The sequence below is a fragment of the Labeo rohita genome, chromosome 14, assembly GCF_022985175.1.
Source record: "Labeo rohita strain BAU-BD-2019 chromosome 14, IGBB_LRoh.1.0, whole genome shotgun sequence".
Taxonomy (NCBI): domain Eukaryota; kingdom Metazoa; phylum Chordata; class Actinopteri; order Cypriniformes; family Cyprinidae; genus Labeo; species Labeo rohita.
The window spans coordinates 14,253,944-14,280,069 of NC_066882.1; the positions used below are offsets into that span (position 1 = coordinate 14,253,944).

At 39.0% G+C, this 26,126-nt stretch overlaps 1 protein-coding gene across 5 annotated transcripts; it reads left to right on the top strand.

The window, feature by feature from the left end:
• Positions 1 to 25,477, top strand: bcorl1 (BCL6 corepressor-like 1). Of its 5 annotated transcripts, none has more exons than XM_051128330.1 (12): positions 1 to 186; positions 8,158 to 8,242; positions 8,315 to 10,903; positions 13,773 to 13,908; positions 16,683 to 17,144; positions 17,571 to 17,779; positions 18,015 to 18,284; positions 20,363 to 20,529; positions 20,960 to 21,105; positions 22,442 to 22,519; positions 23,508 to 23,682; positions 23,760 to 25,477. In XM_051128330.1, exons 2-12 carry the CDS (start codon positions 8,237 to 8,239, stop codon positions 24,067 to 24,069), a joined length of 4,548 nt encoding a protein of 1,515 aa, XP_050984287.1. In that variant the 5' UTR covers positions 1 to 186; positions 8,158 to 8,236; the 3' UTR covers positions 24,070 to 25,477. The 5 variants fall into 5 exon arrangements, with proteins under 5 accessions (XP_050984287.1, XP_050984291.1, XP_050984290.1 ...); XM_051128334.1 differs by having other exon boundaries at positions 16,683 to 17,132; XM_051128333.1 differs by lacking the exon at positions 1 to 186 and adding an exon at positions 3,369 to 3,423.
• Positions 25,478 to 26,126: the final 649 nt, after the last annotated feature.

The window sequence follows — 26,126 nt, forward strand, 5'->3', positions numbered from 1 at the left end:
TTCCTCTCCAGCTGCTGCGGCGATGAGGGAAGATCGCGGGGAGAAACCCAAAATTCACAGTGTTAAATCCTCCACTGAATCATACTATTGGACGGTAACGAAAACAACAGGCACAGGCACTTCCCCTTGCGTTTGGATGAATACGTCAAGTTCCGAGGCGTAGGAAAACAGTTTGGGGCCGTTAAGGTAAGGCGGCGCGATTCCATGCGATTAATAACAAAGGCGCTATACTGGCGAGCGAGGGGGCATTAAAGGGGGCATTGCACAACGCAATGGAGGGCGACAGTCAACTCTCTAAACTTTGCACTTGTACATGAGTGCATCAAAATCCTAACATCCTGTCATGACGAGATCTAACTATCTAAAACGGTTGGATGGATTAATACAGTGCAAAGACAACATGCGGCAACATTTGAAAATATATGGATAATGTTGTGTCCTAAACTGACCGCACGCGATCGCGAGAGCCAATGTCATTATGTGCGTTAAGGCCTACGAAAGTGATGCATCGCGCAAATGCGCGTTAATTCACGGTGCAATAAGTTTGGATATCTTTTGCATCCCCTCAACCTGCCCACTTCATGTGCTCTCTCCCACCCTTGCGACATTACCTCAGTCATGCAGTGGAGCATGTACCGGTCAGAAACCCCAGTGTGCACTGTTGCACGGCCTTTCTGTTGTCATTTCCCGTGCAAGTTCTTTTTAATTTTGTTTTGAAACTAAGTTGTAAATGTTGCCCAAGCGATGACGCTCATTTGCAGTCACCCCAGGCCTGTTTAAATCAGCTAATGGTGGCTGGAAATTCAGACTGATCAAGTAAAACTTTTCAGTGTCTCTCAATAGGCCTTTCCTTACTGTTAATGTGGCAGCTTTCATAGATAGATAGATAGATAGATAGATAGATATCTAGATAGATAGATAGATTGATAGATAGATATATGGGTGCATTCACGTGTAGAGCAGCATGTGTGGCACGTTCGTCTTGTTTACAATATTTTAGCTTTTAATAATGCAATTAGTCCTCGTTGCAGTGACTGCGCCTGTCTGATATAATTGTCTTACTCATATGTTGCAGTCACAATTAATACCCTGTATTTTTACGGCAACATCAGCGTTAGAGCCTCAAGAAGACGTGATGCTCTCAGCGCAGTCTATGGGGTCAGTTTGCATCGGAGCAGTTATGACAAAAATAGGTCATCGGCTGAAAATGTTAAAATTCACATCTGTTTACGTAGATGTGTTTCAGGAGGAGCAATACGGGAAATTTGTGTGAAATTAGCCTACATTATTGTCCGATGATGATGCAGAGTCATCTCTGCATTTTTCTGTCGAAATAAAAGCCTGTTTATTCTTATGCTAATCATCAAACGTATGAGCGTCCCCTAATTGAACAGAACTTTACAGGATTATAGACTGTATTACATACGCAGTCATTCAATCATAATGTCATGGTCTGGCGAATGTCCGGTGCCGAATGCATTCAAATGGCAGCTTGAGGTAACTTTGCGAGTCAATGTGTAATCGTGTGCTGCTCAGTAAGGCTTCATCTGAAGAAATGACTGAGACTGGGACAGGGACAATGATTTGGTCTTGAGATATTCATTACAATACATTGGCTTTTGAATATTATGTCTGCTTTAGCTACAGAAAAGATCAGGCTTCAACAGAAAAAAGTTGGACTGCAAGTGATGCATATTGTAAGTCAGTTTCATCATCTGACTGACTATAGTGCTCTGAGAGATGCTTCAGCCTGTTGGAAAGATGTTATTGTTTTGTTTGGTGGAATATGCATTCAAATTGTGGAATATTGTGTGGTGTTACAGGTTCATGATGTCGGTGCACATATTGTGTACATTGTAAATAAGCGATTGTGTGACTACCACAATGTTAAATAAAGAGAAAAAGACTGTTAGGATGTATTAAAGAGTGTTTGGCTGACAGGTTGAATCACACTGTGTAGCTTACAATGCACAGTGTCTGAGGCTGAAAAGTAGGGGTTGCTTGTTAAATCCAAGATCAAAGAAGCCAGCGAATGGCTACTGGACAGCTGATGGACCTGATTTAGCTATCATCATGCCCATTGTCTTGTCTTGATACAAGGAAGATAACCCGAGATTGCTGCTGAAAAAGTGACTGATTATTTTGAGATAAGCACGGCAGGCAGAAAAAAAAATCTTTTAAATTGACCTGATTTTGAAACATGACAAGAACAGACTTATGATGTTTGTATTATTAAGTTATCGTCGTATACTTAGAGCCTGTGTTTTTAATTAAAATGAAAACTGATATGATCAGTTTTCTTGTTTTCGCTATTCATAAAGCATGGATTTTTAAAGAATAGCATAATACTTAGAAATGTATTTTAGTTGAATGTCAAAAATAGATTGAAAGCCAGGCCATTTTAATGTCAATTTTTATGTCAAGGTGGTTCTTGTATTGTCTTGCATTAAATAATCAAACTTTTCTGTTTATTCACATAACAAGCGACACGATTTAGCCTTCAAATGAGGGAGACTGCTAAGCTCAGTGGATTCATAGATGTTTCAGGAAAAATAACAATAGCTTTTGCTCAACATCTTCTGAAGAGTAACCTAGTAACAGTCCAGCGCTGTTGAAGCTCCAGAGGTATTTTGCAACAGCTGATGCTAGTTGTCACCTGACAAGAAAACTTAAAGTTGAAGGTCAGTGGTGGGCTTTTTGAGAAGTTAAGAGAGAGTAAATCCACCTGAGGATCCTAAAATCTTTTAAGCGTTATTCCCGTTGACCTAATAGACTTGGCTACATGATATTGTTTAAATTTAACTTAGTGTGTGTTAAAGATTTTGTAGTATGCACCATGTGTTAACAAAGAAGTCAAAGCTTCTCGAATTGAAATTCTGTTTAATTTGGATTGAATATATATAAAAACATTTCAAGCCATCAGTGTGCACCTAGTGAGGATCTTCATGTGCATCTACTGCTGATGATCGATCCTCGGGTATCCTGTAGCGGACATCGGTCTCGTGGCTCTGCTGAAATAGTTCGAGCCCGAGCAGGGTTTTATTTAATTCCGCTGCAATGTTTGTCTCAACTCTTTTTGTGCCGGCCCACGTGTGCGAATTTGAAAGCGAGATAATGCAAACATGCACGTGTTACTCGGCGACCCTCGCGTGTCGGGTCCGAGAGCAACGGTTTAATTGAGATACAGGGTGTATTTTCACTTTGTTACTCGGGTAGGGTTTGCAGTTTAGCGCACCGTTGCGATCCCCTTTCCCCTTGAGCGGCTGGATTCTCGCGGTGCATGCTGGGACCTGCAGTCCTCGCTCCTCCCTTCTCAGGGCGAACGCGGTCAGGGCGTGGATGTCGGCGCACTACAACTCCCACACGAGCTCGGCTCCATCTGCCCCTCTCTCTCTCCCACCAGACCAGAGACAGAGAGATACGGTACGAACCCCCCCGGACTTTCAGAACCGAAAATCGTCGAGATTAGTGAACTGCGAGCGACAAGAACGGAAGAGCGGATTAAAGCCGTTATCTTGATGCGCGAACATCTTCCAAATGTCGGTCAAACGGGTTGGTGCACGTTTGTACAATCTGACATCGTTATTTGGCTCGCTAATTGCCTTTTGGAATTATTCGGGGCTGTGCAGACGAAGGAGTCGGTTCTGGGGCTGTGGCATGTCATAACAGTTGGATTGTTGGAGCTGCTCCGCTATGGACACATTTCGTGTCGTACGGTGGCAGAGTAGTTAGAGGGGAGACTTCGCTGCGCAGGGATCTGAAAATCGCTCCTTCAGTTTCGTACACCTTGCTCCGTACGAAATAACGCTCTCCCCGCGTGTCACGCAGCACAAGTGACGATCATAATAAGGAGCGTACGGGAAACTCGGCGACCCTGTTAGTTTCCAAACACTCCTCGAGGGCAGTGTGGAGAAAGAGAGACAGCCAAAGTACGATGTTTGCTCGCGAACGACATATCATCCAACCTAAATGTACGGGTGACATTTCTCTGCCCGTGTGTTTTGTCTCGACTTCTAATTCAGACGTCATAGCTCGGTTCGCGCTTAGCGAAAAACCAACGGTCACTTCATAGTTTGACAGGATTCGGCCAGTACGAACGCGTCGGTTAGTTTGACTACATTGTGGCCACACGGACCGTGTAGGCTTTCGCTTGTTTCTCCGAGAGAAAACGTCTATTCCGGCTAATCCCCGATCGCGGGACCTACATTTGGCTGTTTTTGTGTGTGAACATCGCCGATATTTATCACGGACTCCCATTTCGGCACGCGAGGCGTTTCGTGTCACCTGAGAGTCTCTCTTGTATTGTGTGATACGGTTTTTTAGTAGCTCCAGCTCGAACGAGCGAGTGGGTTGGTCAGAGAAACAAACATTTTGCTCTGTTCTAGGACGATGCCCTGTCCTAATATTAAGCTTGCTGTGGATACGTGACATTGGCTGGTCATCGACTGCTTTTCTGCATCATCCTTTGTGCATATATGAGCTCCGGGCTGCGGACTGACCGGGAGACCGCGAGTGTGCTGAGCTCCAGTCTAGAGAGAGGAGAGAGACGATGCTTATTTCCTCGTCAACGTCTATCGCTGCGCTGCTGGTAACCCCATTCAAAAGAACGAGGGCTGAAGAAAAACACGGGCTCCCACTCCCACCGATCCTGCGTTTTCAATAATTGAGATGCCTCAAGATGAAAAACGTCTGCACGAAAATGATCGGGTCTATCTTTAGCAGCAGATAGAATCACGCATATAACACATCATAAACTTTCCAATCATCAGACTTTCGCTAAAGGCCTATACGGCTCGGTTATGCTAAACAGGTACTTTAACTGTACCGACATCTCATTTGAAGTCAGAAAGATAAGCAGTTCGTATTTGAAGACAGCTGTCACCTGTGTCGACAACGTGGAGCTGCTGCGCTCACCTGCATTCTGATGCGAAGCAAGTTTACGCTGCTTATGTTGTTTGCGTTTGAGGTGTTTACGTTTGCTTAATTGCGATGGTTATGTATGCAGTTAGATTTTCGGAAGTAGTATCTGCTCTTAATAATGTCTTTCTTTTTAAATGATGAACATAACCTCGAGACACCGGGGTGATTTCGAATGCAACAATGTGCAACTTAAGATCTTTCGGTTTGATTTTGTATTCAGGTTTCCACTAACATAAAAGGACGTTTCTGCAGTTTAAATTTTGTTTTATGCTGTGCTCTAAACTATTACCACAAAACCAGTCATAAGGGTCAGTTTTTTTATATTGAGATTTATACATCATCTGAAAGCTGACTGAGAAAAAAAAAACTTTCCATTGATGTATGGCTTGTTAGGATACGATGATATTTGGCTGAAATATTACAACTATTTGAAAATCTGGAATCTGAGGTAGCAAAAAAAATCGCCTTTAAAGTTGTCCAATTGAAGTTCTTAGCAATGCACATTACTAATCAAAAATTAAGTTTTGATGTATTTACAGTAGGAAATTTACAAAATGTCTTCATGGAATGTGATCTTTACTCAATATCTTAGTGATTTTTGGCAAAAAAGAAAAATCGACAATTTTGACCCATGCTATGTATTGTTGGCTATTGCTACAAATATATGACTGATTTTCACATATATGTAGTAAAACCAAAATTGACCGTCATATTGTGTACAAATAATTACGATCATTTAAATCTATCAATTTGAAAAGCTATTATCTGACATAGAAATAGAAATCTACCACCACAGTCTTTAAAAACCTTTTTTCACTAATAATGCATGACTGGAAAGGTCATGGAAATTAATTTGTCAAAAAGTGTGGAAACCCCATATATTGATTTTAATCTGTTGGTCTCTGATAGGAGTTTTGCAAAGCCTGACACACAGCGCTATTGGAATTAGATTAAATCACAGCTTGACCACCTCATTATAAGCAAACATTTTAGTAATACACACTCTGTGACTGTGGACATGAGATGCTTTGCCTTTATCTAATGTCCGTAAGAGTAAAGCGCCCTTGTTAGACACAGCATCACATTAATGGTTGCTCTGTTTTCTTCTGTGCTGTTGATGTTGTCTTGATCTGCTGTAGTTTGTCCCACTGAGGTAATGAGGCAGTAAAACCAGCCTCAACTTTTGCATGGCCTTGCATCCTTTATCCTCAACCCGTGGCATTTGTGGCCTTGCCAATTCTCCTCCATTGCAATGTGTGAGGTTTTGGGATGTGGTCAGTATTGGGTGCTCTGCTTCTTTAAAAAGGGGGGGAATTAGAGTATGCAGACTTTGACCACCCCGTCGTCACATGCAATGTGGGTTAAGAGGATGTTGTCGCAGTGAAAACTGTCCCTTCAGCTGAGGTTTTTGCTCGTCTGAGTTTTCAGCGTTCAGGCACTATCTTGGATACTCGAAACTGACTTACAAACTCAAAGAGAGTTGCGGGTCAAACTCAGCGTTTTTACAGTTTCGTCTCTCCTGCAGGAGAAGATGACAGCATGCGTTTGCAAACATATAATTAAAAATGTAAATCGCTGGAATATGGAGCAGGAGATTATTGTATTCTTTTAAAATCTGTTATTTAAATCTGAACACTGTAAGTGTAATATCTATTCCTACTCAAGCTGCGGTCTGAAGGAAGTTGTGACATCTTGACTAAGGAAACCTCTGTTGCTCACAGGAAGTTTCCAGCCTGTCTCATATCACTGACTGTAGCGAGAGAAGTGATGTTGTGGCCTCATGGTTAGAGTGGCAATTTTGTCAGATTACAGGGAAAGAGACATAAAACATGCAAACATTCTCATCGATCGTAATTAAAGCTCATCCATGTCCATCTTTTGTTAAAATTCGAGAAGTTTTGACATTTTGTGTCGGGTCGGTTGGATTCTTTTTCTGGCAAATGGGATGTATTTTTGAAAAATTTGGTGACTAGAAATATTTCATATCACTCAAAATAATTTGGAAGTTCTTGAAGTAAATGTGGTTCATGTAGTTATGCGCTACTAATAGGGATTATAATTTTTAAGAATGTCAGGTGAATGTATAACCAACTGAATAATTTTTAATGAACGCTCTAATAAGATTTCACATGCCTCTTAGTTCAAATGCATCTGTACTATGTGTAATGTAGACGGCGATTTATATTTTACGTTTGATTCAGTTAATAAGGTCTGAGTTGACCTTGGCTGAACTACACATTTATCGTCTGCAATCAATTATAAGTATATTAAAGAAAAAATAATTAAGTGAAAGTGAGCGAAAACGCAACATTGTGGCTTTGCTAATAGTGGTGGACTAGAACACTAGTATTTTCACCAGCTAAAAATGGTTTTAAATCAGTTGTTTCCCTCTTTTGATGTAGGAAATATCAGTTTACATTTCCAAACGTTCACTTTGCCATTAATTGTAGTAATCCAGTGAGATTTTTGTTTGCACAAGGAGTCTGAAAACAGCCAGTGCTCCACACAGAGATCTGATCTCATCATCATCCAGTCTGTCTGAAATGTCATGAAGAAACAGAACAAACTGTGGCAACTTCTCCAAGATGCTTCAAGAAACTTACCTGCAAAGCTACAGTACTGTTAAAAGTTTTAGGCACGTTTGTAAAAATGCTGTTAAAAATAATGACATAAATAGATTTTCTTTATCAGTTAACTTCTGTTAACTAAATTAAATCAACATTTGATGTGAGCATCCTTTGCATTTAAAGCAGCTTTTGCTCGGGGTGCACTTGTGCATAGTTTTTCAGGTAGCTTTGCAGGTAGGTCTCTTGAAGCATCTTGGAGACGTTGCCACAGTTCCTCTGGATTTAGTGTCTCAGTTTGTTCTGTTTCAGACAGACTGGATGATGATGAGATCAGATCTCTGTGTGGAGCACTGGCTGTTGTCAGACTCCTTGTCTAAACAAACATTTTATTGGATTATTATAATTAATAGCAAAATGAATGTTTTGAAATGTAAACTGATATTTCCTACTGACACACTACAGCAGATGATAGAAATAACTGACTTAGAACCATTTTTTAGCTGGTGAAAATACTAGTGTTCTAATAATTTTGACCACCACTTTATATTGTTCTGTTTAATGAAAATATAACTCCATTTTAATGTTCCAAGCTAAGACTTTTTGTTTGAAATAATTCTATATGCTCAATTGGTGCAATTTCTAAGCTGCAAATTATCTATTTCTGCTACAGAACTGTACACTACCCAGAGGAGAATCCCATAAAAAGTCACTTGTCCACACACACTGAGTAATGTGTTGAGAAAACGCCTATGCAGGTAACATATATTTCATTGTTATAGTCCCTTCATGATCTTTTTCAAAAGTTAACTCCCTGTTTTTCTGATCAGGTGGATCCCTCACCAATGAATGTAGGGGATGGAGGGACGGTGAGCAGAGAGAGCAGTGCCCCTACCCAGGTGTCTGAGAGCATGGTGGGGAATCCACAGCAGACACTGCCTCTTGAACTTAGAGGTGACATACCTCAAAGTCAGCAGAACAAGCTGAGGGCGACCACAGACTGCAAAACGCCCGACGTCTGCTCAGAAGCCAGCAATTCAAATCATTGTCCCCCAGTTCCCCCCTCCCAACCTCACAGCAGTGTGTTCAGCACTGATCCCGTGAGCACACCGTTGCCTGATCGGACTGAGGTTTCCAAAAGCAAGATCGACGGTGCTGGCATCTACTCCACTCACCAGTGGCCTTGTGGTAAAAAGGTCACCGCAGAGGACCCTGTGAACTCTGTTCACTCTAGTATAAACCTAAACAAGAAGACTAACGCAACAGCACCAGCCCAACCTGTGATAAGCGTTCCTTTGGGGTTCCAGTGCTCCACGCTGTTTAAACCCGGCCAGCCTGTTGCTTTCCTCCCCCCCTCCAATTTTTCTTCTCCCCTCTGTAAGATCACATTGCCACCAGGGTTAGGTCAGATTGCAGCACTGAGAGAAGCCACTGCTAGCCAGTTTCAAAAGGACTGCACGGCGCAAAGCTCTTGTTCGAGTGCAACACCCATGCTCAAAACATACCCGTATCACTTTTCCGTGGGGAGAGGACCTGCTGCTGAGAAGAAGCCTCAGTCTTCAGGATCCAAAGTCAGGTGTGACTCTTTGTCCAAGGGCTTTCAAGGTGGAGCCGAGCATAAAGCCACAATGTCTTCTGTAGCAACGCAAGCTCTGGCCCTTCCAGTACAGCAAGCCACGCAGGGCTCGGCTCCACCAACCCGTTACACCATCTCTCCCACTGCTGCCATCTGCTGCAGCCCGGCTCTGGCGAACATCACTACTCAAAGTCGGCTGCTTAGCCTTGTAGAAAAAGGTTCGACTTACCGAGGTCCTGAAAAAACCTCTTTGGCGTATCTGAAACCAAAAACTCTGTCCACTCCAGAGGAGCACAGTGTGTCCTGTCCCGTTGAGTCGAGGGACGTGCCCCTTGATCTGTCTGCAAAGTCCAAGCGACAAAAAAGCATTAAAGACGCTCAGAATAGCCCATTGATGGCCACGGAACATCATCCTGCTGAGTCTCATCCGAAAAATGTTGGTGGTTCAAAAAAGGTTCATTCTGCTTCGTTTGGATCGTCCAGTACGTATGACACCCAAAGAAATGGCGCAACCCAGAAATCATCTTCAAAACTAACTAATCACCATGCTTTGGAACCCAACGCATCCTGGGCCAAAGGCTCATCTCCTGGTTCCTTGAATAATCTCCCTGGTACATATGTAGGAGTGGCAAGCCCCATTCTGGCATCTACTTTACGTAGCAAAGATGGAAAAAGTGCTGCTTTTGTTGAAGACCTTCAGGCATTTGCCAAACAGGAAACCATCTCCATCATTGACCAAGGAGAGCAGCCGGTGTGTAGAGAGAGGAAAGCGCCATTTGCTGTTAAAGGTGCCCAGCATAACAAAGGTGGAAAGCTTTCGACAGGTACTCAACAAGGTTTTTTATCCACCCAATTATGTGCTACAGCAAATTCACAGCCCCACCAGAAATCTGTTGGTGGAAAGGGAGGCACCCTGTTTACACCTCCTGTTAAATCCTTGTGGCAACCACCTTGCGCTCTTTCCCAAGGAACATCCCTGCAGAAGAGACCAGGTCTTACTCAAGCCTCAAAGACGAAGAGCACCCTCGGTTGTGAAAGAGCCCTGTTCCATAACTCACATTTAAGCCCAACTAAAGTAGAGGATGAAAAGTGGGAGAAGGCCAAATCCCCCTTGTCTAACCTAGAGTCGATAGTGAAACAGAAAACTCTTGAGACCACTGCGCTTACAGGTGAGAACTACTGTAATCTGTCTTCTGGAGGATCCAAGAGGCCTGAGGTAGCCAGCATGCAGAACAGGTGTCAGGAGTCCACGTTGCAGCAGACCCTTACTGCTGGTTCTCCTCCGTTCAGGCCTGTAGAAGGACAGGTCATCAAATCAGACAGAACTTCTCCACAAACGGACACCATAGCAGCTCTAAACAGACCAGAGATCACAACCGTTCCTGTGCCCAAGGATAAGGCACGAGAGAAGCAGGCAAAACAGACAGAAAATCAAGCATCTGATGGTAGACAAAAAATGAAATCTAGTACCCCTAGTAAAAGGAGTGCTCCCAGTGTTAAAGGAGAATGGAAGGAAAGGAAATTGGCTCAACAGTTAGAGCATGAGACGGTGAAAGAGGAGAAAGCATCAGAGAGGAAGCTTTCCTCTCATGTTAAGGTAGAAGGGATAGCCTTATCCCTTCTTCAGAGCCAGACAATGGAAGCAGAAGGAGAGGCAAAAATGAATGGAGCCAAAGAAGAGATACCTTCCAAAGGAAAAGTATCCACCACCAAACAGAAGAGCCTGAAAAAGCCTGCCAAGGAGAAGACACCTTCTGAAGTGCAAAAAAAGACTGTGACAGTAACGAAGAAGCAAAAAGATAAAGACAGTCTATCAGTCAAGCAGGGGCCTTCCCATAAAAAGGTAAGCTTTAATTAATCTAGACATTTGTGGTTCATTTTTGTTATGGCCTTTGTAATAAATCTGCATCAATAGCATAAGCCATGACTGATTACATTAAAATTTTCCTTAATTCAGTCTAACGGCGGGAGTATCTGACCAAAATCTGATAGCACAGCGTGAGTGATGACACAAAGAAAAAAAAGGTTTAAGACCATGCGATAATGTTTGCACAATCCAGTCAATTGAATACTTGAAAAACAAAAGGTAAATTATTTCACTTGAATATTTTTCCTTTTATTTGGTACTTGATGGAAAAAGAGCAAAAGGTATTAGACCAATTCAGTGTTTGCAAACGTTAAAAAAGTGATTTTTTTTTTGTGAGCGGAGCCTATCTGGTGGCAGAAATGGACAGTTTTCAAGTAGCAGTCTATGGAAGCCATGGAATAAAAGAACAAAAAAGGTCGATTTTAGTTTATGTTTAAAACTTTTGACCTTGTTCTCGCAATTCCAAGATTATATCTCACAACTGACCCTTCGCAAAAACCAGTTACTGTTGCTATGTGTGAGAAACAATGCCACTCTCACACTACACATCATGTTCTCACCCAGTGAAAAAAATACACCAAGAGACAAGACAGAGCAGGTTACTTCTGTTATGAAACAAGGTCTCAGCTTTAAAAAATTTTTAAGAAATTCAAACAGTAAATACCGTTTTGTGGCTCTTTAATGCGTCATGACAGATCACTGTATTGCCTTATTAGATCAATCGACACATGAACTGATTTTTTTTATTCTTTACTTAAAGGCCTAAAAAACATGAATGAACATAAGAATGTATTTTAACTACAGAAAAACGTCAGTACAAACAATTTTTCAAGTTTATGTCCACTGAAGTTAAGGGTCAATTCTGTTAAGAAAAATTAACTCTCATTCTTTCTTTTCCCCTTAGCTCAGAGTCATGGGTTTGTATCCCACATTTCTGGCTTTTTTTCCCCTCAGAATTGACAAACTCCCTATTGTTTTGTTAAATTGAGTTATAAAGTCAGAACTAGGAAATATAAACTTGTATTTGCAAGAAAAAAGAATTGTGTTAAAATAGGTAAATGTAATGTAGTATGTGACCCTGGACCACAAAACCAGTCATAAAGGTCAATTTTTCAAAATTGAGATTTATACATCATCATCACAATATTTGGTCGAGATACAACTATTTGAAATCTGGAATCTGAGGGTGCAAAAAAATCTAAATATTGAGAAAATCGCCTTTAAAGTTGTCCAAATGAAGTTAAAATGAAGTACTAATCAAAAATGAAGTTTTGATATATTTACAGTAGGAATTGTACAAAATATCTTCATGGAACATGATCTTTACTTAATTTCCTAATGATTTTTGGCATAAAAGAAAAATCAATAATTTTGACCTATACAATGTATTTTTGGCTATTGCTACAAATATTTCTGGCTATTGCCCAGCGACTTAAGACTGGTTTTGTGGTCCAGGGTCACATATGTTATAAGCTTAAATAGTACTGCATGCTGTAACTGTAGGGCTAATACAGTATGTCCCCTATGAACTGTATATGTGAATATTATGTTTAAATCAAATTTATGCTTTAAAAGTAGAGTAATCCTAGCAGGTTTCATCCATTAGTCTCTCCATTTTAATGTCTGCGTTTAGTTTCAAATGACGTCTTTGGCATTATTCTATAAAAATGATTTGCATTCTGATTCTGACATCCAAACACACAACAATATATATTTTTTCTCTTATTCCATGGATTTTATCCATTTCCCTCCACTTGTTACCAGTGTTTATCTGCCACCACAGTGCACGTGCAGTTGCAAATGATATAACTGTGCAATTTACTCCAAATTGGTCTATAAGTAAGAAATGGATTTACATTAAATAACATTTGAGTTTAGTTTGAGTCATATTCAGATATTCTGTATATATCATTATGATGCTCAGCCTTCATGCAGTCTATTGTCAAGATACCTGTAAAGCAGAGATGTCCAAAACAAGGCCTGCTGGTCAGATTTAACCCTTGACCTTTGATTTAGCCTGCAATGTCATATCTGCAATGTAGAGAATATAAATTAATTAGATTTTTATAAAAAGTAAATGTTAATATAATATACATTCATTTTTTTTGCCCATGTTCCCTAGGTTACAGCCCCTTAATTTGGCCACCTTTGCTTTAATGCACTATTCAAAATAAGTTAGCCTGTATTGACAGAATCTTGCTCAGACCACATTCAGTCATTTTGATTTGTCAGCCAGCTTGCTCTTAGAGTGGACAAGATGTTATTAGAGGATTTTAAAGCAGAAAGCTTGTCGTTTTGTTAATTACAAGAGTTTATATTATTCTGTTTTTATTCTGAGCTGACTAAATTACCCTTTTAGTGCTTGTGTAGTTATTCTGGTTATGAGTTTCCAATCTAATTCCTGTGGGTGTTGTTGTTTTTTTTATCTTTGTAAACAGGTATATGGTCATAACTGCTAATTAAAATACTAGTTTAGTGTTAACATAATGTTTAAGTCTTGTGGTTATACTTTGAAACGGTGTGTTTTGAGCTACATAACAGAATATTTTTTGTTCAAGTTCTGGAGGGAAATTAAAATAGTTCACATGCGATTATTGCGGGAGTAACCTAGTGACGTGCGTTCTTCTGTGCAAATGAGCTGCGTGAGTCTAAGCCCTGTGAAAGCGCTTGGTGAGAGATGATGGCATTACCACTATGAGCTAGTGATGGGGTTTATAGACAATTAGATTTTCCTGTGAAATTTTTGCTTTGACTAGCCATTCATCTAAATTACAATATGCATGTTATTGAAAGACAAAATGCTCTGTTATAATTTTGTTTCACACATTATGTTGTACTTCATCAGAAGAAAGATGCATTGCCTGGAGTGGGAAAAAGTGTGCTGAAAGATGGAACAAGCCCACCCCCTAAAGTAGGGGGAAAGACTCGCAAAGGGAAAAACTGTCCAGTTAATATGGAGCACTCCGACTCAAACAAAATAGGTACTGACCCAGCTCATAGTTTAAATAATAGTTTGGTCGTTCCATACCTTTCTTCTATATTAAGAGAAAATTATATTTTCATGCAGCGTGTCCACCAAAGCGTTTTTCCCTGCGGCTAGCGTATTTTTTCAGTTGTTCTTAATGGGAGCGCAGTGTTTTTTAAAATGCCAGGAGCGTGCCGAGTGCTAAGCGTCTTTTTTCGCGCTGAATGCAGAGCATTCGGGGGGTTTTTCTCGGCACAGAGAGATGGAGAATGTTCAACTTTGGGTAAAACGCTGTGCTGATCACTGTCACTTTCTAACCAATCAGAACAGGGGATGGGCGGGACTACCAACCACCCTGCTTGTACAATGACTGAACAACAATAGAGAAGTTAATATTGCTTGTCCTCGAGTATTTATGTCTTTACCAGATGGAATCGATGGACTACCATAATATTTTTGTACAAAAATAATGCTTGGAAAAACATTTTAATCGCGATGCGTTTGACATTAATTCAGTGGATATTCCATATCATAGCAACCACAACATCTCAAACACTGTGCTCTCAAGCGCTCACAGCTGGATGTTTTCAGCAGAGCATCTGGTGTTTTCAGCTGGCTAAAAATGCTTTGGTGGACGTGTGGCAAAGTCAATGATGGGCTGCATAATTTTGGAACTAGCGTACAATTTTGGTGGGTTAATTTAGTCATTTTTGGAGCTTAAAGGAGAAGTTCACTTACATATTGAAAATTTCCTGATCATTTACCTACCCTCATGTTTTTCAAGATATTCATGTCTTTCTTTCTTCATTCAAAAAGAAATTAAGGTTTTTGAGGAAAACATTCCAGGATTTTCCTCAATGTAGTGGACTTCAATAGTGACTAATGGGTTGAAGGTCCAAATTGCAGGTTCAGTGTAGCTTCAAAGGGCTCTACACGATCCCAGCCAAGGAATAAGAGTATTTTCTAGCAAAACAATTGGTCATTTTCTAATGAAAATACAAATTTCTATACTTTTTAACCACAAATGCTCATCTTGCACTAGCTCGACGTCATGCATTATGTAGGCGGAAGTACTGATCCAGCGTTTACAAAGCAAACGTGCAAAGAAAGTCAAACAGCCTTTACAAAAAAAGGTAAAACAATAATGTCGGATGATTTTAAAGTTGGAGGAAAATAAATGAGAGGAGTTTTCCGCCCTACCCTACTTTTTTTTTTTTAACCAAAATTCACAGATGAAGAACTAACCGTGCGTGACTTTTCCAACATGATTACGCAATGCATGAAGATGCACATGCACATAGCAGAGCTAGTGCAAGACGAGCATTTATTTAAAAATAGGGATGCACCGAATTTTTGGCTTTGAAGGTGTGTTCTGCTTGTGTACCGCTCATGCTCACTGGAAAAGCAAGGTCTGCTCAAATAACGTGCCAACAGAAGTTTCTATGTAGTATGTTCCTGTTTGCAGTGCTGTAGTACAGCTGTACTGGGCAACTCTGGTAAAATGACATTACCCTCTCATCCACTGATCTGCTTCCGCTGTGATCTGCTCACATGCTCTGATAATAATGGCTTTGTAGGACTATACATTATTTAGATAACTAGTTTAAAAAAAGTTATATCTGATTCTGTTGCATAGAACTAAATAAAAATAATATATTGATATTTAATGTTATATTTTCTGTCCAATTTTATTATTTTCAGTAAAAGTGTGTGTTTTTTTTTTGTTTTTTTTATTGGCTTGTGTTTTTTAAACTTAGTATTGTTAAACTTACTGAGTTCAATTAAAAAAGTCTTATGAAATTACTTTATTTAATAAAATAGTAAATAATTATTACAAAGCAGTTTCGGTTTTTCGGCCAAATGCATCCAGAATTTTTGGTTTCAGTTTCAGCGCAGAATTTCCATTTTGGTGAATTTTTTTATTTTTTGAGAAAATGATTGATCGTTTCACTAGATAAGACCGGATGGGATTGTGTAGAGCCCTTTAAAGCTGCACTCAAACTGCACTTTGGACCTTCAACCTGCTGATCCCCATTGATGTCCACTATATGTGACCCTTGACCACAAAACTTAAGTCGCTTTGGTATATTTGTAGCAATAGCCAAAAATACATTGTATGGGTCAAAATGATTGATTTTTCTTTTATGCCAAAAATCATTAGGAAATTAAGTAAAGATCATGTTTTATGAAGATATTTTGTAAAATTCCTACTGTAAGTATATAAAAACGTAATTTTTGATTAGTAATATGCATTAATAATAGCTTCATTTGGACAACTTTAAAGGTGATTTTCTCAATATTTTGATTTTTTTTTTTTTTTTTTTTTTTTTTGTGCCCTCAATTTCCAGATATTCAAATAGCCGTATCTCTGCCAAATATTGTCCTATCATAACAAACCATACATCAATGGAAAGCTTGTTTATTCAGCTTTAATGATGCATAAAGCTTTTGAAAAATTGACCCTTATGACTGGTTTTGTGGTCCACGTTCACATATTGAGAACATTTCTGGAATGTTTTCCTCAAAAACCTTTATTTCTATGCGACTGTAGAAAGAAACACATGAACATCTTGGATGACATACCAATCAGGAAATGTTCATTCTGGAAGTTAACAACTTCTTGAACAGCTGTGCCTGAAAATACCAAAATACAGGTTTGATGCGTGAATAAACAATGACCGATTTGACATTCAACGAGATGTTTTTGCTTTTGTGTCATATGTAAGACAATGGAATGGTTTCCCAAGTATCTGAGTAATCCTCATGGATATTTCTGAATTCTGTCATCAGTCACAGATTCAGAGAACAGTCCATGCAGAAGTCCTCAGGTTGACAGAGATTCAAGCTCTCTCAGCAGTCCAGGCTGGCCTAGTAAGGAATCAGACTCCCAGGAGGAGGCCTCTCCGCGGCTGAGACGAGGGCGCAGACGGACTGATGAAGCGTTGCTCCGAGACTGGAGCTTCGCTACTCCACCTACTCCTCCCCCCCTCGATCCCCCCTCTACACCACCCCCTACCCCACCACCCCCTGTACCAGTGCGCCGGCCGCGCGGCAGGCCTCGAATCAATCCTCTGCCTGAGGAGGTGGATGCGGACAAGGACAGGCCCACTGAGGGTGGAGACACCTCTTCAATAAAGAAAAGGAAACGCTGCAAGAATCGTAAATATCAGAACGGGGAATACATCACAGAGAAAGATAAGGTGGCAGATGGAGAGGAGGAGAAGCTGGGCGTGGAAGATGGTGAGGCCACTAGTGAGTAAAGATGTCTGAGGCTTGATGAACATTTTGCTGGGAACGTCATTCTGTCGCTGCCTTTCCTGTTCTTGATATTTAGTCCGTGGGCTATAGTTGAGGGTAGCATAATTAAAATAAATGTTGAGTGAATTTCCCGTTGGGGAGCAATATCTAGCACAGTTTAAACTTCCAAAAAATCCTCTTAGTTACAACTATTAAAAAATGATCCTGGAAATGGGATCTTTGTAGTTTTTACTAAAATAGGAGTGTCTAATATCCCCAAATAGTCTTGCTGAATAGTGCATAGGTAAGCAAGTCTTATTCAGCAGAAGTTTATTTTTAATTAAAAGCCATTTATTTAATGCAGTTATATCCTTCTATATATGTGTCAGGAATGATGTAATAAAAAGGCTGGTGTTGAAATGTCAGTCTATGCCATTGCAGATGAGAAGATGGGTGTATACCCTTGTCTCAGTGCCACACTGACCGGCGAAGTTCCCAGTCCAGACATCAGCCCTAGGCGGACCCTGTTCACACGTTCGGGCTCGGCACGACCTCAAGAGAGTCCGCCCGCCACACAGCCTAACGACAAACCCTCAGGGAAGAGGAAGTTCAAAAGCAAACACTTATGTGACACTGACGAGCAGAAAAAGGTTAGCTGAAGCGTCGTTTCAAACTTTCAAGCATTTAATTGTGATTTCAAGGGATTATTCCCTCGCAAAGGTATATATTTTTTCAATTAGTCTTATGCTGCCCCCTAGTGGCATTATGAGTCACCGTAGACCTCTTACAGCAGCTGTTTTTATTAGGCGGGTCCACGTAACAGTTGTCTCCTCTCAATGTCACATCCTTCATGCATGACTCTTTGTCTTTATATCTTTGTTTTAGATCAAGACTAAAAAAGGCAGCTTGGGTAAACGTGCAGGGCCCCTCATGTCAGATGAGGACGCTCCAGCCGCCAAGAAAACCCCAACTCCTCCATATGCTTCTCCCAAGCAGACAAACTCACCACAGTCTGGTAAAAAAGGAACAGCTGGTAAATCAGGAATCCCTGAATCTACTCCAAGCCGTCCAGTGCCTCCAGAAGTCCGTCGACTGATTGTCAATAAAAATGCAGGAGAGACGCTGTTACAGAGAGCTGCTAGATTAGGTTACCAGGTAAAGCAGTCATAAGCCTTTTGGTTGTTAGTTGACATTAGTTGACCTAAAATATTTACTTGAAGCATCCCCTGAGATTTTAGGTTCACTAATTTAACAATGATTTTTCAATAATTTGTGATAAATACACTACCAATCAAAAGTTTTTGAACAGTAAGTTTTAGTGTTTTTTTCAAGAGGTCACCAAGCCTGCATTTATTTAATCCAAATTACAGCAAAAACAGTAACATTTTTAAATAGTTTTACTGTTTCATAAAACTGTTTTCTATTTGAATATATTTTGAAATATAATTTATTCCTGTGATCAAAGCTAAATTTTCAGCATCATTACTCTAGTCTTCAGTGTCACATGATCCTTCAGAAATCATTCTAATATGCTGAAACATTTTATTACCGTTATTATTATTATCAATATTTAAAACAGTTAAGTACATTTTTTTAAAGATTTTTTGATGAATAAAAAGATCCAAAGTTCAGCATTTATCTGAAATGAAAAGCTTTTGTAGCATTATACACTATACGATTAAAAAAAAAAATCAAATAAATTATTATTATTTTTAATTTTTGTATTTATTTATTTTTTGGGAAATAAATTTTAGAACTGAATACTTTTATTTAGCAAGGATGCGTTAAAATGATTAAAAGTGATCAATTTTTTATAATGCTACAAAGATTTATGATAAATGCTGTTTTCCAATACTTTCTATTCATCAATCTACTTAGCTGTTTTTTACATAATAATACTACTTTTTTTTTGTAAGATTTATTTTTGGCGTTTTTGGCTTTATTGTGATAGCACAGACCAGACATGACAGGAAGCAAAGTGGGAGAGAGAGAGAGATCAGGAAAGGTCCTCAAGTTGGGATTCAAACACGGGACACCTGAAGCGCAATGGCGCTTTATGTCAGCGTGCTGACCACAAGGCTGTCGGCACCAACGTAATAATAAATGTTTTTTTGAGCAGCAAATCATAATATTAGAATGATTTCTGAAGGATCATGTGACAGCTTTGACATCACGGGAATAAATTATATTTTAAAAGATTTTCAAATTAGAAAAGGTTATTTTAAATAGTAAAAATATACCAAAATTGTACTGTTTTTGCTGTACTTTGGATCAAATAAATGCAGGCTTAGTGAGCAGAAGAGACTTCTTTAAAAACATTAAAAATCTTACTAAAAAACTCAAAGTTTTAAACGTTTTATAATTATTTTTAATTTAGTTATTAACTTTTCATCAGTTAACAAACACCTTGTATTTCTCTCCCAGTTTAGGAAACCCCAAAAAATTGGATTAAAGGAGTAGTTTACTTCCAGAACAAAACAAATAATGTACTCGGCCCCTTGTCATCCAAGATGTTCATGTCTTTCTTTCTTTCGTCATAAAGAAATTATGTTTTTTGAGGATAACATCTCAGGATTTCTCTCCTTATAGTGGACTTCTATGGTGTCCCTGAGTTTGAACTTCCAAAATGCAGTTTAAATACAGCTTCAAAGGGCTCTAAATGATCCTAGCCGAGGAAGAAGGGTCTTATCTAGCAAAACAATCGGTTATTTTCTAAAAAAAATTACAATTTTTATACTTTTTAACTTCAAACACTCGTCTTGTCTAGCTCTGCGTGAACTCTGTATTCCGGTTCACACAGAGCTAGACAAGACAAGCATTTGATATTAAAATATGTATAAATTGTAAAAGAAAATGTAGAAAATAACCGATCATTTCTCTAGATAAGACCCTTCTTCCTCGGCTATGATCATTTAGAGCCGTTTGAAGCTGCATTTAAACTGCATTTTGAAAGTTCAAACTCACAGGTTCCATAGAAGTCCACTATTTTTTTTTTTTTTTCCTCAAAAAACATAATTTCTTTACAACTGAAAAAAGAAAGACATCTTGGATGACAAGGGGGTGAGTACATTATCTGTAAATTTTTGTTCTAGAAGTAAACTACTAAAGCCCTAAATTTATACATTTTGATCATTTTAATTGCCTTTTTTGTGTTACATCAACATCTGCTGATGTTGGTGTAATTGGCCATTTGATCAGGTGCTCATTATACATGTATAAATGTTTATTTTCAGGATGTCGTTTTATATTGCTTGGAAAAGGATGTGCGAGAGGTGAACCGTCGCGACAATGCGGGTTACACTGCACTGCATGAGGCCTGTGCACGTGGCTGGACGCACATTGTACAGGTGCTGCTGAAGCATGGCGCAGATGTTAACTGCAGCGCACAGGATGGAACGCGGTGAGCAGCAGGTTGCATTGAGGATATGATACAGGCAGAATCAATGGCTCATTTGTTACTTAAAATATTCATTACAACTGAAAGGCACCAAGTTCTGTTCATCCCCATAGACAGCTTAGGGCTACTGATTTTTTAATTGTGTAATGACATAATGACACAGTTTTATGGTAGGTAGCTAATGGGCCACATTAGATTTGAGAGATGTATTTTTAGTATCAGAATCTGTACAAAATAAGATTATGTATGTCCACCCACAGCTACATTGTGTCCAACAAACTTTGTCCGACTATCATATAAAACTGTTCTTCCTCCTACCATTTCCTGTTAGAGCTCTTGCATTTTTCAGCATTGCAGCCCTTCTGCAGCAGCAATAAGCTTAACTTTAGATGGAGAGATTTCAGTATACTAACTTGTGTTTCCAACTTTGCAGCCCAATTCATGATGCAGTAGCAGCTGATAATTTGGCTGCCGTCTGGATGCTGTTAAATCACGGGGCAGATCCCACACTGGCAACCTACTCTGGTCAGACCGCAGTTAAACTAGCCCAGAGTCCCGGGATGAAAACTTTCCTCAAAGGTAAAATAGCTTCATTTTCAAAATCTTGGATACAGTTGAGGTCAAAAGTTTACATACACTTTGCAGAATCTGCAAAATGTTAATTATTTTACCAAAATAAGAGGGATCATACAAATTGCGTGTTATTTTTTATTTAGTTCTGACCTGAATAAGATATTTCACATAAAATACATTTACATATAGTCCACAAGAGAAAATAATAGTTGAATTTATAAAAATGACCCCGTTTAAAAGTTTACATACACTTGATTTTTAATACTGTGTTGTTACCTGAATGATCCACAGCTGTGTTTTTTTTTTTTTTTGTTTAGTGATAGTTGTTCATGAGTCCCTTGTTTGTCCTGAACTGTTAAACCGCCCACTGTTCTTCAGAAAAATCTTTTGTGTCCCACAAATTCTTTGGTTTTTCAGCATTTTTGTGTATTTGAACCCTTTATTAACAATGACTGTATGATTTTGAGATCCATCTTTTCACACTGAGGACAACTGAGGGACTCATATGCAACTATTACAGAAGCTTTAAATGCTCACTGATGCTCCAGAAGGAAAAATGATGCATTAAGACCTGGGAGTGAAAACTTTTGAACAGAATGAAGATTGAAGTACATTTTTCTTATTTTGGCTAAATATCATAATTTTTTTCATTTAGTACTGCCCTTCGGAAGCTACAGAAGATACTTACATGTTTCCCAGAAGACAAAATAAGTAAAATTTACCCTGATCTTCAAATTCACAAAGTTTTCACCCCTGGCTCTTAATGCATCATGTTTTCAAGCATCAGTGAGTGCTTGAACCTTCTGTAATAGTTGCATATGAGTCCCTCAGTTGTCCTCAGTGTGAAAACATGGATCTTAAAATCATGCAGTCATTGTTGGAAAGGGTTCAAATACACAAAAAAGCTGAAAAACCAAAGAATATTTGGGACCTGAAGGATTTTTCTCAAGAACAGCGGGCAGTTTAACTGTTCAGGACAAACAAGGTACTCATGAACAACTATCACAAACACATCAAAAAAAAACACTGCTGTTGCTCTTTTAGGTAACAACACATTATTAAATATCAAGTGTATATAAACTTTGAACAGGCTAATTTTTATACATTCATTATTTTCTCTTGTGGACTGTCTTTTATGTGAAATATCTTATTCAGGTCTGTACTAAATACAAAAATAACATGCATTTTGCATGATCCCTTATATTTTGGTAAAATAATTAAAACTTTGCATATTCTGCAAGGTATGCAAACTTTAAACTTTTAATGTTTATGTGCAGGGTGTTCACCAAATCAAATTGATGCATTAATTAGATTAAAACTGTCTTTGTGTTTGTTTTTCCAGAATATTTCACTGATTTAGAGGGACGAACAGAACAAGATCCTAGTCTTCAGTGGGATTTCTACAGTAGCTCTGTATTTGGTAAGAATTAGAAGTGTTATAGAATATCATTCTGAAGTTTGGGTTCAGTAAGGTGTTTTTTCTTTTTTTCTTTTCTTTTCTTTTCTTTTGTATACATTTATTCAGCAAAGATGCATTAAATTACATTGGTTTCAAATACAGTAAATGTTCTTTTGAACATTTGTTTCTCAAATAGTCCTTAAAAAGTATCATAGTTTCCACAAAAAATAAGATGTTAAATATAAAATAATAGTAAAAATCTTTCAAAAAAGTCCTCAGAACTCAAACTCTTGAACTTTTAATGTAAATATCAGTAAAAATGCTTTCACATTTTTGTCATTAAATATTTTCTTATTACACATAATTGTCATTATAACAATTTGAGTAAAACGTTTATTTTAAAAAGTTTACTATTTGCTTTAACATGCACTTGAGATGACTTTGACTCTACATGTGCAAAACCTGATGATCATACTCTCCAGCATGGTTTTAAAAATCTTTTTTTCAGAGAGGCCTTCAATAAAACCTTTTTATTCTCAGGTTTAAATTACATTTTGAATACCAGATATTATATATAGCATCAGACTTTTGGACCCTGCCGTATTTAGCTTTTTTTAATCATCCAAATTGTTAAATGATGGCAATATACAGGGTGGGCCATTTATATGGATACACCTTAATAAAATGGGAATGGTTGGTGATATTAACGTCCTGTTTGTGGCACATTATAAGTGGTCAGAAACTTGTAAAGTTACGTTAAAACCAAGCACACCATTGTTTTTCTTGTGAAATTCCCAATAAGTTTGATGTGTGATTTATCCATATAAATGGCCCACCCTGTACAAGTAAGACCAATTGATTGTCCCTAATTCAAACTGAAAGTGATCCAACTATTAGGTAACAAAGCTGCCCACTAGAGGGTAGCAGAAGCACTATAAATACACTGGTGAAGTCTTTCAACTAGAGGTTAATATTTGCTTTTGTGTTTATTTATTTAAAACTTTTACAGAGACGGAACAGGAACCTTGCTGGGACTTCCTATTGTCTCAGCCTGAGGAAGAAAGTGGGGACAACTTGAATGAGCAGGTAAAAGAGAGAGACGCCGATACAGACTGTCTTCTTTTTGAGTTCTCCTCCGAGCCGCTCCTACCCTGCTACCACGTCCAAGTATCACTAACGCAGGGGTGAGTGACAGCGCAAATGCTTTAAAACAGTCACGGAGGCACCTGACTAACCGTTGCTTTTTATGTCCTCTCCACAGGTTTTGCAACTGGTTCTTGCTGGCAGACGTGCTGAAGCGGCTAAAGATGTCAGCGCGGATTTTCCGGGCTCGGTACCCTCAGTTCGAGGTGGTGAGCATCGCTCAGGCAGAGCTGTGGAAGCAGGTCTCCGTCAGTCAAACGTGCATCGCTCCAGACGAGCTCCAGCCGGACGACGAAGACGCAGAGGAGACTGTGGAGCTGGTGCGTTGCGTACCAGAATTACAGGGACTGCTAGGCTCCTCCATACAGCTCCTCCGAGAAGACGAGGACGACAAGTCAGGGCCCAACGCTAGACCCTGCAGCCGATAGCGACTCCTGCCCTACACGTCGTAGGACGGTGAGCTGCCGTCCTCGGGTCCTCGCCATTGCATCCGATGGCCTGTTACCAGTACCAGCACTTTGTATGTTCAGAATCAGCCAGAAAGGTCCTATTTCCTCACTGACACTCTTCTCGCAGACCCCCTGAGTAAAGAAAGGGGCACTAGGGAGCGACTTGGCCATGGGACGGTCTCCACTGGGAAGCAACTTTCAGGTTCCTTCTGTAGGGTTTTGTTTTTTCACTCTTCAATAATTCTTTTTTTTAAATAAACCTATATGTATAAGTAAATATATATGTATATCTTGACATCAGGGTGAACGCATCTGGTTGTAACTTATCATTAACATGTTTTTATGTTTGTTATCGACGGTCCTTTAGAAGGAGTGGTAATCCAAGTCTTTTTTTATCTTGGTAAACTAAATGTGTGTAGCTAAGAGGCTTACGTCAAGCTAACAGCGGCAGGAATGCCTTCGAGCCAGATGGTTCCTGTGTAAACCATCGAGCCTCTCTCGGCTCCCAGAAGCCCCCTAACCTACAGCATATGTTCCTCACCCCAGCCCTCCTTACCTCAGCACCACTGCAGCTCTGCCAGTATCATTACACCTTCCCTTTATTTCATTTGCATCGTAGCAGGCACGGGACGTGTTACTGTGACGTCGCTTCGTTTTCGCTTTGGTTGGTTTTATCCACTGGTAGAATTATTTTAAGATATCAGCAGGTGTCAGCTGATATCAGCCAAGTGGTAAACAAAAAAAAAAGACAAGCCTGTGGAGTGTGTTTTTTTTTTTTTTTTTTTTAAGGTTTTCTAGAGTCGTTTTTCTAGATTCCGTCTTGAACTGCTTTCCAATGCTCACAAAAAGGGGTCGTCTCTGAGTTTTTCCCTGGCGTATTCCAGCGTGCTTTGTGGCGCGTGGTGTGTTTTATTTACACTGATTGTTGTTTGTGCTTAATTTAATAGTCATTAATATATTTGACCTTTTTTGTGTGTATCAGACAAATGATATATGAAAATTGCTTTGTATGGTTGGTGCTTTATTTGACGATGTACAAATAATGATCCCTTTATCCTGAGGTTGTTTTGTTTTTCCCACACTGCGAACAGTATTTTAACAGGCTAAAGTACAGTTTTATTGTACTGGTGCTAAGCTAGATTTTGTGTTGACAATCAATGAAGTTTTGTTTGAACTGAAACCAATAAATATTTAAATGAAGAGACAGAGATGTAAAGATAGAGTTTAGTTTCACTACTTATGGAAATACAGCGAGACGTGAAGAAAGTCCTTGGTTTTGATTGAAGAAGGCATATTGCTTCAGTGATCTCTGTTCAAAGAGGAGAGCTGTTTATTTGATTCTTTTTTTAAAGAAATCAACCAGAATAAAGCATGATTGTCAAGTCTTGCTTGTCATCTGCAGTGTGTTTGTAGCATCCGTCGAGGTGAAATTTCCACACTTACCATAGTAAACCCAAATTAACACCAGCCTCAACACTCACCAGGAGAAAAATTATCAAAGATAGCAATGTTCAATCAATCTAATTTATTAATAAAAATCACAAGGGATATTCATTTTTTATTTTACAGTTGCAAGTCAAGTTCTATATTAATGCACTGAATTAATTCATGTAGATTTCATCCACGCTACACAACGCTACAAGTCAATATCAATGTCATCATATGCCATCCCCATATGTCATATTTGGTTTTAATATTTAAGTGCAATTTGAAACAGCGTAGCCCATTAAAAAAATGCTGCATTGCCCACAAGGGGGCACAAGATGCTAACATTACTTCATGTGATCTGAGAAGGTAATTAAATGTTTTTTTTCAGCTGAAGAAGATTGAAGTTTAATCATTTAGCTTATTAAATTTATATGAAAGCAAATATATTTGCACATTTAAATGTTTTTAATGTTCTTTAAATAAGTCTCTTTTGCTCACCAAGCCTGCATTTCAAAGTACAGAAAAAAACTGTAAAATTGTGAAATATTTTGAATGTTTTAAAAAAATGCTTTCTATTTAAATATACTATAAAATGCAGTTTATTCCTG